Source organism: Lontra canadensis, unplaced genomic scaffold, assembly GCF_010015895.1.
Source record: "Lontra canadensis isolate GAN:19392208 unplaced genomic scaffold, GSC_riverotter_1.0 scaffold66, whole genome shotgun sequence".
Classification (NCBI taxonomy): Eukaryota; Metazoa; Chordata; class Mammalia; order Carnivora; family Mustelidae; genus Lontra; species Lontra canadensis.
Window position 1 is genome coordinate 11,276,209 of NW_022631060.1, and position 14,751 is coordinate 11,290,959.

General features: G+C 66.5%; 4 protein-coding genes across 6 annotated transcripts; 2 read left to right on the forward strand and 2 right to left on the reverse strand.

The window, feature by feature from the left end:
• The first annotated feature begins 1 nt into the window (after window position 1).
• Window positions 2-908, forward strand: POLR2L (RNA polymerase II subunit L). The gene is made up of 2 exons (XM_032879818.1): window positions 2-152; window positions 662-908. Exons 1-2 carry the CDS (start codon window positions 58-60, stop codon window positions 768-770), a joined length of 204 nt encoding a protein of 67 aa, XP_032735709.1. The 5' UTR covers window positions 2-57; the 3' UTR covers window positions 771-908.
• Window positions 909-2,740: 1,832 nt separating this feature from the next.
• CD151 (CD151 molecule (Raph blood group)) lies at window positions 2,741-5,742 on the reverse strand. Its single transcript, XM_032879819.1, has 8 exons — window positions 5,716-5,742; window positions 4,684-4,765; window positions 4,374-4,565; window positions 3,917-3,991; window positions 3,375-3,479; window positions 3,117-3,275; window positions 2,917-3,003; window positions 2,741-2,823 (listed from the first exon to the last, which is right to left on the reverse strand). The coding sequence occupies exons 2-8, from the start codon at window positions 4,762-4,764 to the stop codon at window positions 2,764-2,766; spliced, it is 759 nt and encodes a 252-aa protein (XP_032735710.1). The 5' UTR covers window position 4,765; window positions 5,716-5,742; the 3' UTR covers window positions 2,741-2,763.
• Window positions 4,787-7,147, forward strand: LOC116880231 (collagen alpha-1(I) chain-like). The gene is made up of 2 exons (XM_032879099.1): window positions 4,787-5,069; window positions 6,033-7,147. Exons 1-2 carry the CDS (start codon window positions 4,787-4,789, stop codon window positions 7,145-7,147), a joined length of 1,398 nt encoding a protein of 465 aa, XP_032734990.1.
• An 878-nt stretch (window positions 7,148-8,025) lies between these two features.
• Window positions 8,026-13,420, reverse strand: CRACR2B (calcium release activated channel regulator 2B). Of its 3 annotated transcripts, none has more exons than XM_032879823.1 (10): window positions 13,383-13,420; window positions 11,108-11,299; window positions 10,917-11,028; window positions 10,315-10,486; window positions 9,748-9,894; window positions 9,532-9,622; window positions 9,286-9,378; window positions 8,910-9,076; window positions 8,634-8,705; window positions 8,026-8,427 (listed from the first exon to the last, which is right to left on the reverse strand). In XM_032879823.1, the coding sequence occupies exons 2-10, from the start codon at window positions 11,291-11,293 to the stop codon at window positions 8,253-8,255; spliced, it is 1,215 nt and encodes a 404-aa protein (XP_032735714.1). In that variant the 5' UTR covers window positions 11,294-11,299; window positions 13,383-13,420; the 3' UTR covers window positions 8,026-8,252. The 3 variants fall into 3 exon arrangements, with proteins under 3 accessions (XP_032735714.1, XP_032735711.1, XP_032735712.1); XM_032879820.1 differs by lacking the exon at window positions 13,383-13,420 and adding an exon at window positions 12,636-13,336; XM_032879821.1 differs by lacking the exon at window positions 13,383-13,420 and adding an exon at window positions 11,773-12,084.
• Between the last annotated feature and the right edge of the window lie 1,331 nt (window positions 13,421-14,751).

Below are 14,751 nucleotides of genomic sequence, written 5' to 3' on the forward strand. Positions count from 1 at the left end.
CCGCGGCGGAAGCGCCGCCAGATCCGGCCGTGCGGGCGTTGCGTTGCCGCCGCCGCCATGATCATCCCGGTTCGCTGCTTCACCTGCGGCAAGATCGTCGGCAACAAGTGGGAGGCCTACCTGGGGCTGCTGCAGGCCGAGTACACCGAGGGGTGAGGCGCCGTGCCGCGCGGGGCTGGGGAGCCGGGGTCCCGGGGTCCTCGCCTGCGGGGGCGCGGGGCGACGGCTCGTTCGCAGGTGCGGGATTGCAGGACTCCGGGGCGGCGGCGGGGTCCGGGGTCTGTGGGGCGTGGGCACAGGGGCAGAGGACGAGGTCGGGGCCGCGGTGCGCAGGTAGGCTGCGGCGGGGCGCGGGGGCGAGGGGACTGCGGGACCCGCTTCCCCTGGATTCCCCGGGTGGGAGCTGCCCGAGCCGGCGTCCCCTGCCCACCTTGCCGTCGCTGCGCAGCGGAGCGGTGCCGCGGGCGTTGCCCGGAGGCCTTTAGGGCGGCTGGGGCCGGGTCCCAGGGGCGCTGACCACTCTAGCTGGCTTGAGAGACGGGAGGAAGGTGGCTTCCTGGAGAGACGTGTCCGTCCCTGACGCGTGGCGCGGACGCCGCGGGCAGGGCGCTCCGTGCCCCCGGGGTGGCCTGGACGAGCAGGTCTGCTCCTCTCGCTGCAGGGATGCCCTGGACGCGCTTGGCCTGAAGCGTTACTGCTGCCGCCGCATGCTGCTGGCGCACGTCGACCTGATCGAGAAGCTGCTGAACTACGCGCCCCTGGAGAAGTGAGGGTCTGGCGCCCCCGCCCTGCTCCCCGCGGGAGGCTTACCCCGCCTGCCGGCCCTGCCCTCCGCCCTTGGGCCTGTGTCTCTGCTCCGCGGGCAGCTGTCCAGTAAAGGTCTTCGCAGAACCGAGACGAGGTCCTGATGTCGGTGTGGCTCTGTGTGGCTCCGCGCCGCTGGCGTTTCTGCGTCCTGCCTCGTGCCTGAAGCTGCTTGGGGTGGCCGTGGCTGCCACTGCCCAGGGGAGGGGGAGCCAGCCAGCTGGCCGCCATTCAGCAGGCAGAGGGGGTCTCCTGGAGCGGGGCTCTCGCAGGCACAGCCAACCGAGAGCGCTGGGGCTGGGGTCGCAAGGGACACGGGTGTGCCCACCCTCAGGTCCTGGGTCCCCTGTAGGCCGAGCACAGAGATCCTCACGTGCTTTTCTGGGGCTTGACTAGAACACCTGCTGTGGCCTCAGCGGCCGGTCCTGAGGGTCTTGCTGCCAGAAGCTTCTTGGCTCCAGCCAAGCTCAGCAGTCTCCTTCCCTTGGCCTAGTCCCTGTGGAGGGGGAGGGGCAGTGCACAGCCTCCACAGCCAGCCCTGGGGAGACTCTGGGGTGACAGGGTTTGCTAAGCTCCCAGTGCCCTGGCCATTAGCATGGACTCCCTTGGACTGGACTTGCCCGAAGAGCTCTCTGCTGGGGGCTTCTGTCCTGTTCTGGCTCAGGCTCAGGCCAGCAGCTGTCACCCCTGATCAGCAGGCTCTGGTGTCCTCCATCGGGCAGTAGGTGGGAGTGTGTGGTTGGGGGAGAGGGAGGCGAGTTTCTTGGGCACCTTCTTCGGAGCAAACACTGCTGCCCGGACGTGGGACACAGGGTCCTCTGACGGCCCATGGACAGACCTTGTGCGAGGGTAAGGGCAGGCAGGATCTGCCCAGGGTCTGGGTCCTGCAGAGCTCCAGCCTCTCGTGTCAGCTCCAGAGGCCTCCCCCAGCCCCTGACGGCTACACAGGCCAGAGGGCATTTGGAGACAAGCAGGCCCAGGCTGTCTGAGGCCTCCATTGCCTCTGGGAGGCTCCAGCCCTGCCCCTCTCCTGTCCCAGAATGGACAAGGCTTTTCTACTTCTCAGCCTGTGGCCAGCCGTCCCTGCTACTAGCTCTCCTCTCTCTGGAGTCCCCTCGATCCTTGGCTCACATGTGGCTGCTCCGGATCCCTGGGATATGCCCTCCCGGCCCCTTGTCCTGGCACTGGGTGGGTGATTCTGTCCACCCGGCTAGGGGGACGGCCCTGAGGACCAGGACCCAGTCTGTCACGAACAGTAAGCTCACGTGTCCGTTCCACAAACGTTTATTGAGCGCCTATCACGTGGCACGAGCGGTTCTAGGCATTTGTGATACAGCAGTGAATAAAACCCACAAAGCTTTGCTTCTGGGAAGGGGGCAGGGCAGTACACAGTGAACGTGTGGCCTTTGAGTGAGGAGAGTGGTGGGGAAGTCCCAGCAGGGCTTGGGGCAGCAGAAGCCAGGCTGGGGAGGGCAGAGGCACAGGACCCACAGGACGGGCTGGCTGAGCTTTCCCGGGAGTGGGCGGGGGTCTGTGGTCCAGTGGTGGGCACCTGGCACTGCCCACCAGGAGCCGTCCTGTGTTCCCTGGCGCCGCCCCCACCCAGCAGTGCCCCCTCGGGTTTGCCCCGACCACCGCACAAGGGTGTGTCCGGGAGTGTGCGAGCACCCTAGAGTGGGCCAGCCCCTCTGGCTGAGCGCAGGAAGCACCCCGAGACTTCCCGAGCAGGCAGAAGTCATCCTTCCCCGCTGGGGCAGGGGTGCGTCTGCGGAGAAAGGCACTTGCAGGTGCCTCTGAGGGTAGGGGTCCCCAGAGGTCATTGGCGTGGGGTGGGTGCACAGGCTGGAGAACGCTTCGGGCGGAGTGGGGAAGGACCAGCACCCTGGGAGCCCGGCTCCCCAGCCCTCAGTAGTGTCAGCTCAGTAGCTGGGTGGAGCTGTGGCCGGCGGGACCGTGTGCTCAGTAGTGCTCCAGCTTCAGGCTCTTGTACAGGCAGCACGTGAAGGCCATGCCCAAGACCTACCACAGAGCCCGCGTGAGCGCAACACAGCGCCAGCCTCGTGGGACACCCCGCCACGCACCCACCGGGGCCTGTCCCCCCCACCCCCGAACCTGCACGCAGGCAATGCCAACGCCCACTGCCCCGATGACCCTCAGGTGCTCCTGGATGAAGGTCTCCAGCTTGGTGATGCAGCCGCCCTGGTGGGGTAGGGTAGGGACACTGAAGGCGGGCAAGTCCGGTCCCACCCCCACGCCCTGGGCCCCTGGCTCCTCCGCCCCTCACCAGGGAGTCCAGGCACCTGCCGGCCTACCTCCACCTTGTAGATGTTGGAGGCATGGTCCCGCTGCCCACAGCCTGGCACCACGGTCTTGCAGCAGCTGTCGGGAACCACGCGGCCACCTGCCTGGCCAGAGCGGATCCACTCGCTGTCCCGCCAGTCCTGGGAGTTGTTGCTGCCACAGCAGTGGAACTACAGCAGGAACACGGTGCAGCTGAGCCCCCAAGGCACCCCCAGAGGTGCAGGGAGGCCAGCAGGGCTGTGCACACTCCCCACCACGCCCCCACCCACCTCCTGTTGCAGCCTGTCCACAGCACTGGTCACACCCTCATGGCCTGGCTGGCGGTACTGCTTGGTCATGGTGTCCTTCAAGTTCTCCTTGAGCTCGGTGTTCAGCTGCACAGTTCCAGACCCCCCAAGTTGGGACAGGTGGAGGCAGGTGCAGATGGGGAAAAGGTCTGGGAAAGCCTCCAAGCAGGGTTAGGGCCAGCTGCTGGCTGCAGGGGTGGAGGGGGAACTGGACTGGGAGAGTCACCAGGTGGCCATGGACAGAGTTGGGGACAGGGAGGGAGCTCCGGATCCCATGGACACTTTCCTCCCCACGCGAGACCCCAGCCGGGCAGTCTGGGTGTGACAGGTGGGTTGTCCATCCGTGCTGTCCCATCCTCCCCACTGTGATCCAGCCCCCGTCCCCAGGGCCTCATGGCCCAGTGCTCAGCTCCAGAGCATGGCGGGGTTGTGTCTGTGTGTCCCTGTCTTACACGGCACATCTGTGTGTGTGTGTCCCTGTGTGCGTGTGTTCCTCCGGGTTCCTGTCCCTCCAGGCCCCTCACCTGCTGGTAATAGATGTAGGCCAGGACGCCAGCAATGATCTCCAGCAGAAAGATGATAAGGAGCAAGATGAAGTACTGGGGGGTGGCACGGGGACCCAGTCAGGTGGGCTGGGCACAGACATCCCCGTCCCATGCGGATTCCTAGTGTCCAGGCACAACGGAGCAGGATCCCCAACCTCAGAACCCAAGTGGCCACAGAGGGCTCCGGGCAGCAGGTGTGCTGGGGTCTTCCCTCAGCGGGCCCCGCTGGGGGGTGGGGACTCGGGGCTGGACAAGTTGGGCGGGAGCACCGCCACCCCACCCGACCCCCACCACCAACCACAGCAGGGGCCGTAGTGTCGCCCTCGACCCCTATCATTCCCTTCTTTCTCATCAGGGCCCCAGGGCCGCCCCCCCCCGCCCCAGCAGCCCGGTGGGGGGCCCCCACTCAGGTACCCCCACCCACCACCCTGCTGACCAGGCGCAGCAGGTTCCGCCGTTCCTTGAAGGTGGCACAGCAGCCCAGAACACCGGTCACCATGACAACGACGCCAGCCGCCACCAGGATGTAGGCTGTGGCCAGGTAGGTGCCCGAGGCCAGCAAGCTGATGTAGTCACTCTTGAGGGCCAGCGTCCAGATACCCACCGCCATGACGGCCAGGCCGGCCAGCTGTGGGCAGCGCACGCCAGTCACCACCTCAGGCCCCAGGTCTGAGAGATGGGGCTGAGCCCCCAGGCCAAGGCTCCCTCGGGGACCCGGGATGGCAGGAGGGGCGCCCGCTCCTCACCCAGAAGCAGCAGTTGAAGGTGAAGAGCAGGTACTTGAGGCAAACAGTTCCGCATGTCGCCTTCTCACTGAACTCCCCCATCCTGGGCTTGAGAGACGAGGGGATGTCAGTGAGCCCCGCACCAAGATGGGACTGCAGCGTCGGCCAGACACCAGTGGGGGCAGTAGGAGAGGACGCAGATGCCCAGGCCGGACCCGGCCGAAGGCCAGGCAAACAGCTGCATGAGCGTCCTGCGAAGGTGTTCCAGAACCAGGACGCTTGCGGGGAGAGCGGTTCAGGAGCCCCATCTCCCCCGCTCAGTACCCCCAACGCTCCCCCACCCCCCAGCCAGAGCGGATGCCTACTGCCCACAGCCAAGCTGAAGGCCCGGCCCTGGAAGGCTGAAGGCCCGGCCCTGGAAGGCTGAAGGGCCTGGCTTCCGAGACCAGAGCCCAGGGCATGGGGGAGATGAGGAGGACCCCGACTACCACCGGCTGACTCACCCTGCTGTTAGCCCGGGTAGGAAGGCCCAGCAGGCACCTCGGGTGAGCTCACTCAGGCCCCACCCGCCCCCACCGCAGCATTCCCGGGGCTCCACGTCACGGGCTGGCGGGCTGGCAGGCGCCTACTGGCGGCTGGCGGGGGAGGCCGCAGGGACACAGACGGATCTGCCCCTTCATAGCCAAGTGGCCTCAGGGAAGCCCCTTAGCTGTTTGTCAAGGGAAGGCCTGCCTTCCGCTTCACCAGGGTGGGAGGAAGGAATGGATCCGGCAGAAACAGGCTCCCCAGACCTGGGGGTACTTCCTCTGCTGGTCCTCCTTACTGGAAAGGGGGCAGCCGCCCCAACCCCAGCAAGAGAGGACCATACAGACTGTGCTCCTCGCCCATGGGCACCCAGGGACACCTTGCTTGCTCTGGTGTGGGCTGTCTGCACTGTGGAGGGTGGAGAGGGCCCCGGGGCACAGATGGCAGTGGGACGCCCCAGGCCACGTTTCCAGACAAGCACAGCACCTCCCGGCGCTGGACTTTCACCCACGCCCACCCAGCACTCACCTGGCTGCTGGTGGGGACGGGCTCCTCTGTAAGGTGACCAGAAGTTCCCTAGGAGGCTCTGCTAGAAGGGCAGGGACAGGTCCCAGGTCTGGCCCACGCTGGATAGGCAAGATCCTGTCACCCCCTCCTTGCGGCGCCCCTGGCCGCGAATCCGGCCCAGCTGGGCTTCCAGAGTAGGCAGCGTCCACTCCCAGCGGCAGGGAGGGGAGAGGCCAGGCCCGGTATTTTGGTCTGTGCTTCGGTGGGCAGGGCAGAAAACATTTCTGGAGAGTGTGCTCCTGGGAGGGGAGGGACCGCTCCCTGGGCCCTCCTGCCAGACCCGCCACTGCCCCTCACCCCACCAAGCAGCAGTAGCCGCAAGCCACGCAGACCGGTACGCGGAGCTGGGGGTCTGGAGGCCCCAGGCGCCCGCAGGCTGGCCCTGGGCCGGTGGAGAGGTCCCAGCCCCCGCGGCCCGCGCGCGGACGACCGGCGGAGGAGGGGCCCCTCTTTCCGGGAGTGCCTGGCGGATGTGAGCCTCCTGGGAAAGCGCCGGCCAGAAATAGTTCCTGCGGCCTGGGACACGGCTGCCCCACCCCGGCCCCCGGGCCGTGGGAGACCCGCGCCGCAAGGCCAGAAGCTCCGCACTCCGCGCCAGCCAGGCCCGCGGAGGCGGCGGCGCGTCACCGCGGTGAAGCCGCCAACCCCCTCCGGGCGAGCCGACCGCGCGCCCACCTGCACCCGGGCGGAGGGACGGGCACGGGCGTCCAGAGACAATGACCAAGGCGCTCAGCTGGGGCCGAAGGGGCCTCCAGGCCTGTGCGAAGACCCAGGAGGCGCCTCGCCCCGCCCCGGGTGCCCCTCCGCCCACCGGCTCCCCCGCGTCCGGCTCCCTCCGGCAAGGGGGAGCTGCTGCCCGGTCGGCGGACGGGGCCTCCCGGCGCTCCCGGCCCTCCCTCCGGGCGCCTGCAGCCGGGCCTCGCGGTCCGGGCCACACAGGGTCCCGGGACATCCGGCCCCTCCCTGCCTGGCCAGGCGGCAGACTCACCGGCCACGCGTCCGAGTCCGGCCCGGCGGCGGCCGCGGCGGGGATGGGGGGACTCGGGGGGCGGCGGCAGGGAGCGCTGAGACTGCACTGCCCTCTGGGGGCTTGCGAGTGCGACGCGCCCCGCCCACGAGCCGCGGGCCCCGCCCACGAGCCGCGAGCCCCGCCCACGAGCCGCGGGCCCCGCCCACAGCGGCTGGCGCTGGGCAGGTCCCAACAGTGCGCGGCGCGGGAGGGCGGCGTGGTTGCGGCGACTTCAGACCGAGCGGGCTCTGGGGGGCCGCCTGGGACTGCGGCGGCGGGCGGACAGAGGAGCTGGGCTGGGGGCGGTGGAGGCGGCGATGGAGGCGGCGGCGGTCAGCCCAGCGGAGGCTCTGGACTGTGTCCAAGACTCCGGCTCTCCTCTAGGCCCAGCCCGGGTTCCGGTTCTCTCCTCGAACCTTAGGAAACACCCGGAGGCCAGAGGGTCAGCAGAACAGACGGTGACCTTGGGGGAGGGTCTGGAGGTGTGATCAGGTGCAGGAGTGGGGTCTCTCTGGGTGCATATGGAGGACGGCCTGGAGCGGAGTCCTGGAGTCCCTGCCAGAGCCAGTCCAGCCTGGAAGGCATCAGTCCTGGGAAGCGCGGAAAGGGGTGAGGGAAACGGAAGAGCCTGCTGACCTGCGGGACTGGGAAACCGACAGTGGGAGTAAGGAGGGGGAGGGGACTCCCAACCCGCCAGGCTCATTCCCAGATCCAGGTGGGGTCAGTCAGAATCTGCAGTCATTTCGAGTAGCTCTCCATGCACAGTGCGCAGCACTTGTCCCAGCTCCTTGCCCAGAGTTATGGTTCTGGCCAGCAGCTCCCAGCTTCCCAGTGAGGGTGGAGGGAGGGGCGTGAGAAGCGGCTGCTGGCATGGGGCAGCTGTGTCCCAGGCCGCAGGAACAATTTCTGGCCGCTTTGGAGTTCCCACTCGAGACAGGCTCAACCCCCGTGGGCCCAGCTGGTCCACCCAGGTCTGTGTGAGGACTCGTGTGGGGAGGGGTGGTCAACTAAGGCTGGGAGCAGGCTCCCTAGTGAGACAATGGGTCTCAGTCCCCTTGCTCCCACAGAGGTCTCCATGGGGCTTCAGCTTTAGTGGACAGGGAGGTCGTGAAGACCAGAGACGTGCAGGGACACGGCAGCGCAGCACCATGGGGCCATGCGCCTGCGCCGCACACAATTCACCCCCTTGCCTTTGGCGTTGATGGACGCCCCACGTGTGAGCCACATGCATCCTGTGGCTCTCGCACACACAGCCCAGGAAGTCACAGTGCAGTCAGTGGACTTTATTAGGAGGAGGGAGTTCTTCTGCTGGTCAGAGATGGGTTTGATGGGATGGGGACAGGATGAGGACCAGCAGGAAGGCACCTGAGACTCAGCACTACTACATTAGTTCCTTCATGTCTGCGTGGAGGCAGTCTGCTGGATGGGCAGCACCTAGCCACGATGCACCACCTTCAAGGGGTGGCTTCTCCAAGTCTCTTGGGGATGGTCAGTGGGCACTGGGAAGGGGGCCAGAGCCACGTCTCGGAGGACGAGCCCAGCAGCAGCAGCAGCAGCAGGTGGACCCTGGCAAGCGGGCCACGGCCAGAGCTTTCCTTCGACCACTGTTCAGCCGCTTGACCTCACAGGCGTCCCTCTGGTCCCGAAGCCGGGTGTTCAGCTCCCTAGGGAAAGGGAGTCTGAGGGCTCTAAGCTCTCAAGAGGCAGCATTCCGGGGAGGGGCATGTGGGCTCTGCTCTCCTTCAGACCAGAGGAGGGGTGTCCGGCCGGAGCTGCCGCGTGAGGGATGGAGGACAGACACCCCCCCCAAGTGGGATGAGGCAGTGGTCAGGAACAGCGGCCCCTGTGCCACCCCCTTTTCCTCCGGCACCTGAGGAGCTCCAGCTGTCGCCGGAGACTGAGCTTCTCCGTTTGCATGTTCCTCGAGACTGCGACCACCTCTCTGAGGGAGGGAGGTGGTGACCGGGGTGCAGGGAGGCTCCTGGGGCGTCCCACGACCCTAGCCCATGCAGACCCTGAGGGCAGGGATGGAACATGGGTGGGGGATGGAAGTGCCCCAGACCCGGGCCCCCAAGGCGGTCCGGCCCCACCCGCTCCCCGGGCTGATGCTAGGGGTGGGCCTCCCCCCACCACCACCCCCAGGCACCGTAGGGTTTGCTCCCGGCGGCCCTGCGCCTCGCCTTCCAGTCTGCGGAGCTGCTCCTGCGCGCCCTCCAGCTGAGTTCTCAGCGCCGCGTTGGCCAGCCACAGCTGGGCGTTCTGCGCCTGCGCCTCCAGCTGCTCGCTGGCCCGGGCCTGCAGCTGCTGCTCCAGCTGGCGAGTAAGGTGGCATCCGAGTCGGCGAGGACCCCTCCACCTCTTCTTCGGGGTGCTGCGTTTACCCCGACTCCCAGCAATTCCGGGGCCGGGGGCACTGAGACACGGGGGACCTCAAATACACCGGGGAGTGCATGGGGGACGGCGGGGCCTGGGCTGGGTGGGTCGCACTCCTCCCTGGCTGCGGCAGGCAGGCGGCCACTCACCTCCCGCTGTCGCAGGCCCGCACGCTCCAGCTCCTGCTCGCGGTTCTGCAGCTCCAGCTCCAGGAGGCCTCTGCGCTCCTCCCGGGGGAGCTCCTGGGATTCGCGGGGAGCCCCTGAGCCTCAGCGGGCGGTGGAGGGGCCGGGGCGGGGGGTGTGGCCGGGTGGAACGAATTCAGGGAGGGCGGAGTCAGGGGGACACGCGCGCCTGGGATTGGGCTGGGGCGGGGACGGGGGCTTCGCGCCCACCTGATTCCGCAGGCGCCGACGCTGCTCGCGTAGCTGCTGCTCCATCTCCTCGTACAGACCGCGCACCTCCATCTCGTGCTCGCTCTCCCGCCTTCGGGGGACCGGGAGTGAGACAGCTGCCCGAGCCTGCCGGCACTACAGACCCCAGCCCCGCCTTTACCGCCTCCCGAAGTCCAGCCACCTGGCCCCAAGCCTCGCCCTGGCCACAGCCCTCACCGCCGCAGCGCCTGCTCCAGGCTGTCCCGCTCTCGGGCCGCCTCCTCCAGGCAGGCGGACGCGCGCATCAGAACGTCCTCGAAGGAGCCCAGCAGCTCGGGTCGCTCGCGCTGCAACCGGGTCCAGAGCGTCTGCACCGCTCGCTGCCTGCAGGGGGAGGGCGGAGGCTAAAACTGGAGCGGGGGCTCCCCGACCCCATCCCGAAGGCTGAGCCCTCTGGAGACTTGCAGCCCTGGATAGACCAGCCACGTTTGCTGCATGCAGGGTGTCCCTCTCCGGGGTGCTTTTGTCCCTGCCTGGGGTCAGTGTGTACAGGGCTTGTGGGGCAGCGGGGTGTCTTGTATATACACAGGGCTGGGCCAGGCGCCTGCCCTTCTTCCCGCAGCCTTGTCGGCTGCCCTTCTGAAATGCAAATTATGCGGGAAATCACGCTCAGCCCCTCCCAAGTGTCTCCCAGCTAAGAGAGAGCCACTGAACTGGAACAGACACATGGGGGTCATGGACAGATAGCATGCACGGCGGGGACAGTAGAGGAGGGAACTGGGAACCGGGTCAGCACCAACTCACTCGCCCAGAACCGGGGCCACCCCCAGCTGCTCCAGCGCTTGGCAGAATCTCTCTTCCTCTTCTTCCAGGGAGCCCTCAGTGCCTTGCACATCTGACCAGCCCGACTCAAAGGTCTCCTCTAGAGCCTGGAAGGGCAGTGAGCCCTGGGCTGACTCCACCCCCACAAACTTCCCTGTGGACAGGGGAAGGTGAGGTTACCAAGGCAGTGTGTTAGCACCCTGGCTAGGCCACCACTCCCCCCACACACACATACACACACATCCTGTCCTTATTCTGAGCCCAGTTTCCTGTTTTTCTTCCTTATTCCGGCCTGAAGCTTAGTTTAGAAATGGGAGGTAACACCCGGGCCAGCATGGAGCAAGCCCGGCTCCCAGCCCCACCTGGGTTTGGCACAGAAGTGAGGGGTCAAGGAGCAGGAGGGTCAGCTGCACTAATGAGGGGGGTTCCTCTGGGGCATGTGTGTATTGATAGCAGCCTGTGCTCCGCAGGGAGGCCACAGAGAGGCACATCTGCCATCTGTGTCTGGTGTGGGCCCCACATGGGCCCTTGGGCTCTCAGTGCACAAGGGGGTGGGAGGGGAGGGTCCTCAGGGGTCAGCTCACCCAGGCCGAGGCAGAACTCCCGAGCGGTGAGGAAGCCTGTGTGGGCCTGATCCAGGCTTTCGAAAACCGTCTCTAGCTGTTCAGGTGTGAGGGGCAGGTCGCTCTGAAGACCCTAGCCGGGCAAGGATGCCAGGGCTGAGCAGCCAAGGTCAGCCCCTGGCTGGGGCAGCCTCTCGGGACTGGGGATTCACCTGCAGGTCATGCCGAGTGATGAAGCCCTTGGCGTCCTTGTCACAAAGCAGAAACAGCTCCCGGGCCTGCTCTAGCATCTCTGCCCTTGACCTCACAGCGTCCCGCTCTTCCACTTCCTCCTCCTCCTGGGCCTCCCCAGCACCAGGCTCCCCAGGCCTGGCCATGGGGCTGGGGGTCTCTGCCATCACTTGCTGCGAAGTCAGGGAAGAGTTAGGGCCCAAGCAAAGCTCAAGAGAGATGAGGGGGGAAGAGAAGGGAAGGCGGAGTGGCCACAGGTGAGGACTAAGCTCCGGTGACAGGGACCCTTGAGTCAGCAGAGGGGCCTCCTTGCACCAGCTGGGAAGATGGGAGAAGGCATGGCAGAGGTCCAGAGAGGATGGAGCTGGGGGCAGGACGATCACTTGGGGGTCATGCTGCAGGCAAGGGGTGTCATGGGTCGGAGTGACGAAGGCTCCAGGCCTAGAGGCTGCAGCTGGTGGGGGGTGGGCAGCGCAGGAGGAGAGGAGCCGGGGGAGGGCAACCTCTGTGTCGGGCAAGGGGTGTGGAAGCAGCTGTAGAAGACCTTGTGATGGGAAATAAAGAGCTGGGGGCTCCTAGCAGAGAGCTTGGGTGAGGGACTGGCCAGCGAGGGAGGAGGAGCTGAACGGGTCCCTAAGTTGGGCACCTGGAGACCTGGCTGGCGGGCTGGGCCAGCGGGAGCGAGCGTTCAGCTAATCCCGGCTAAGTCATTAGCCCCTGAGTCTGGGCCTCAGAGGTCCTGGCCTCCAGCCGGCTGGCGGACGACGTAAGCTCCTCCCCTTCTGCCGCAGGCCCTGCCCCGGAGCCCGGGGCCGCAAAGGGTGCAGATGCAGGATCTCAGCCTGGGACCCCGATACCTTCTGCGGCCCTGGTCAGGAACACGCCAGATTCTAGGCTTGATGGTCCCTCCCCCAAGCACTGGGCACCTGTGGTGTGCCAGACTCGCCCCCTCCAGTTCGCGGAACCTTCGCCGGTCCTTCCTCCCCGCGGGGCGCCCCGCCCCTAATCTGAGCCACCTGTCGTTCCCACACGCCCCGGTCCCGGATTTCCCAAAGAACCCCCAGTGTGGCGACACTTCCCCAGCCTGGGGGATTCTGGGGTCCTCTCCTCTCAGTCCAGGACCTTGATTTTCTCTCCCGCCCATATATTCCCGGGGCGGCGGGGTATCGGGGCGCAATATCCAAAGGGGGGAGGTCTGAGGAAAGGCGGGAGGACGGGACTGGGGGGCCAGAGCCGTCTCCCCCATCGCGCCGTCCCCTCGCCCCGGCGGGCGCCCCCACCCCCCGCGGTTCGTGGGCTCCCGGGACTGGAGACCCATCCCAGCCGGAAGCTGTGCGGCGCGGGGCCAGGGGAGCCGGGAAGAAGGGCCGGCCGGGCGGGTGAGCCGCGGCGCCCACCGCCGCTCCGTTCCCCGGGACCCCGGCGTCCCCGCCGGCCAGACGCGAGGGTCGGCGCGTCCCGCGGCCACCGGGGAGGAGTCGCGGCGGCGGGACCCCCAGAGGCGCCTACCTGCGAGCCACCTGCCGCGCGGCCCGCCACTCAGCTGCCGGAAAGGCTGCGGCGCGCAGGGGGCGCGGGCCCGGAGCGTTCCCGCAGCCCTGCCAGGAACTGAGACCCCGGCGGGGGCCGGGCCCGGGCGGAGCCGCCGCCGCCACCGTCGCTGTGTCTCCGCCTCTCGGCGCTTCCCCGGCGGCCCGGCTCTCGCTCCACACCTCGCCCTGCCCCCGAACTCCGGCGCCCGCGGCGTCAGTGCCCGCCGGACGGAGTTCAAGGCAGGGCGGAGATGCCCCCGGTGGCCTGGGGACCCTTCCGGAGCAGGGCTAAGGCGAGGAGCGTTAAGACTGTCCTGAGGATCCGGATTTAAGGCGCCAGAAAGTGTGTGCAAGACCCAGCCAGGCCGGAGACAGACCAAAATATCTTCAACTGGCTCTCCGGAGTTTGGGGGGCCTTTACTTTCTTGCCTCTACTTTCCCAATTTTGGTCTTTCCCGTGGTCAAACAATTAGCATGTAATATATTACAAAATGGTATCTAAATTAGTGGCACAATGTTGGGTGGGGGCAGAAGGAGGTCCCCCTCCACAGCCTGCCCCCCCAAGATTTCCTTCTGGGACACAGCCCTGATTTGGGTTCCCCTTGTAGGAGCGCTGGGAGAAGGAGTTGGGTGGGGCTGGCATGGGACATTCCTGCTGGGGGAGAAAACCCATTCTCTTGCCAAAGGTCCCCCTCCCCAGCCCCAGCCCAGCCCCTGCACCCACCTGGAGGGTGGTTGGAGGGTCTGGAAGCCTCTGCTTCTCCAGGGATCCTGCTGAGCTAGAATAGGTGGGGCCTACAGGACAGGACCTTGTGAGCCAGAGGGGGCCGGCTCCTGGCACAGGCGCTCGGGGAGGGGACCTGCCCAGCCGGCTCTCCCAGTCCTGCAGTCCCACCGTTATTGTTGGCCGGGGGCTGCTGCCACCGCCACAGCCGCCTGACACCTTGGTCAAGTCGAATAGCTCCAGACAGCCAGCCACTCAGTCACCAGGCTCTGCTCCAGAGCCCCTCAGCCATGGGCCCTTTTGGTCCCCAAGAAGAGCTGGAACCTCTCAGACTGTCCAAAGCAGAGGACGCTTTCAGGAAACTATGTCTCCCACGGAACAAGGTCCAGCCTCCTCAGTGGGGGGCGAGGGGGCGGTGTCAGACCTCACCTTGCCTGACATTCCATACCCCTCCTCTGTATTGGCTGGAGACCATGCACCCTATATGGTGGGGAGGTGGGCGGGGGACCAAGAAGGTGTGTATGCTGGCCAGTGAGCTTTGCCACGGCAAGGGGGGAGGCCCAGGGCCTTCTGCCAAATGCAAAAGTGGAGCAGGTCCCCTGTCTCCTAGGTCCGCGGTGCTCAGCTCTGGAACCCCGCCCTCCATAGCCATCCAACCCTGAGATCAACCTCCCCCCCCACCCCCCACCCCCCAGACCTGCGTCACCATGGAGTGGAGATGCAGACACCACCTTTTGTAAACATTTCTTGGTTTTTATTTAGCAAGGGTCTTGGTCCCAGTATTTCTGCTGGCCCTTGCAAAGCTGTGCCCAAGGGCCAGCCAGCAGACCTCAAGACAAAGTGGGGCAAATGTATTGGCCCTAGCCAGAGAAGTGGGCCAGAAGTCAAGAGGTACACAGGGGCCTTTAGGGGAAGGCCTCAGGCCTGGCTGGCAGGACCAGACGCCGAGCCCCAGCAGAGCGGGGCCCCGGAAGGCCTGATCTGGAGGAGAGACGACCGCTGGGGAGTCACACACAAGTGAAGGAGGCAGGGCTGGGCCGTGGCATTTATTACAACCGCTTTGGTGAAAATAAATAATTCTTCACACACGTTCTTCGGCAAAACATGACAAATGAGGAGGCAGTAGCAGGTACAAAGTTCTCAGGAGTAATACTGCACTGACTCGGGGGCAGCTGCAGGTGCGGCCCCGCCCTCCTCCCCACTTCTGGGGCGGGGCCTGAGGGGGAGACTAAGGCACAGGTGAGGGGAGGGGTGCTCTGGACCCTTCCCCACTCAGCGCAGCACGGGAGTGGTTGGCGGAGGGGGCTTCTAGCAGCTGTGAGGGGCCCCATCTCCTTACTCCTGCAGGGGTAGTAGAGAGAGGCCCGGG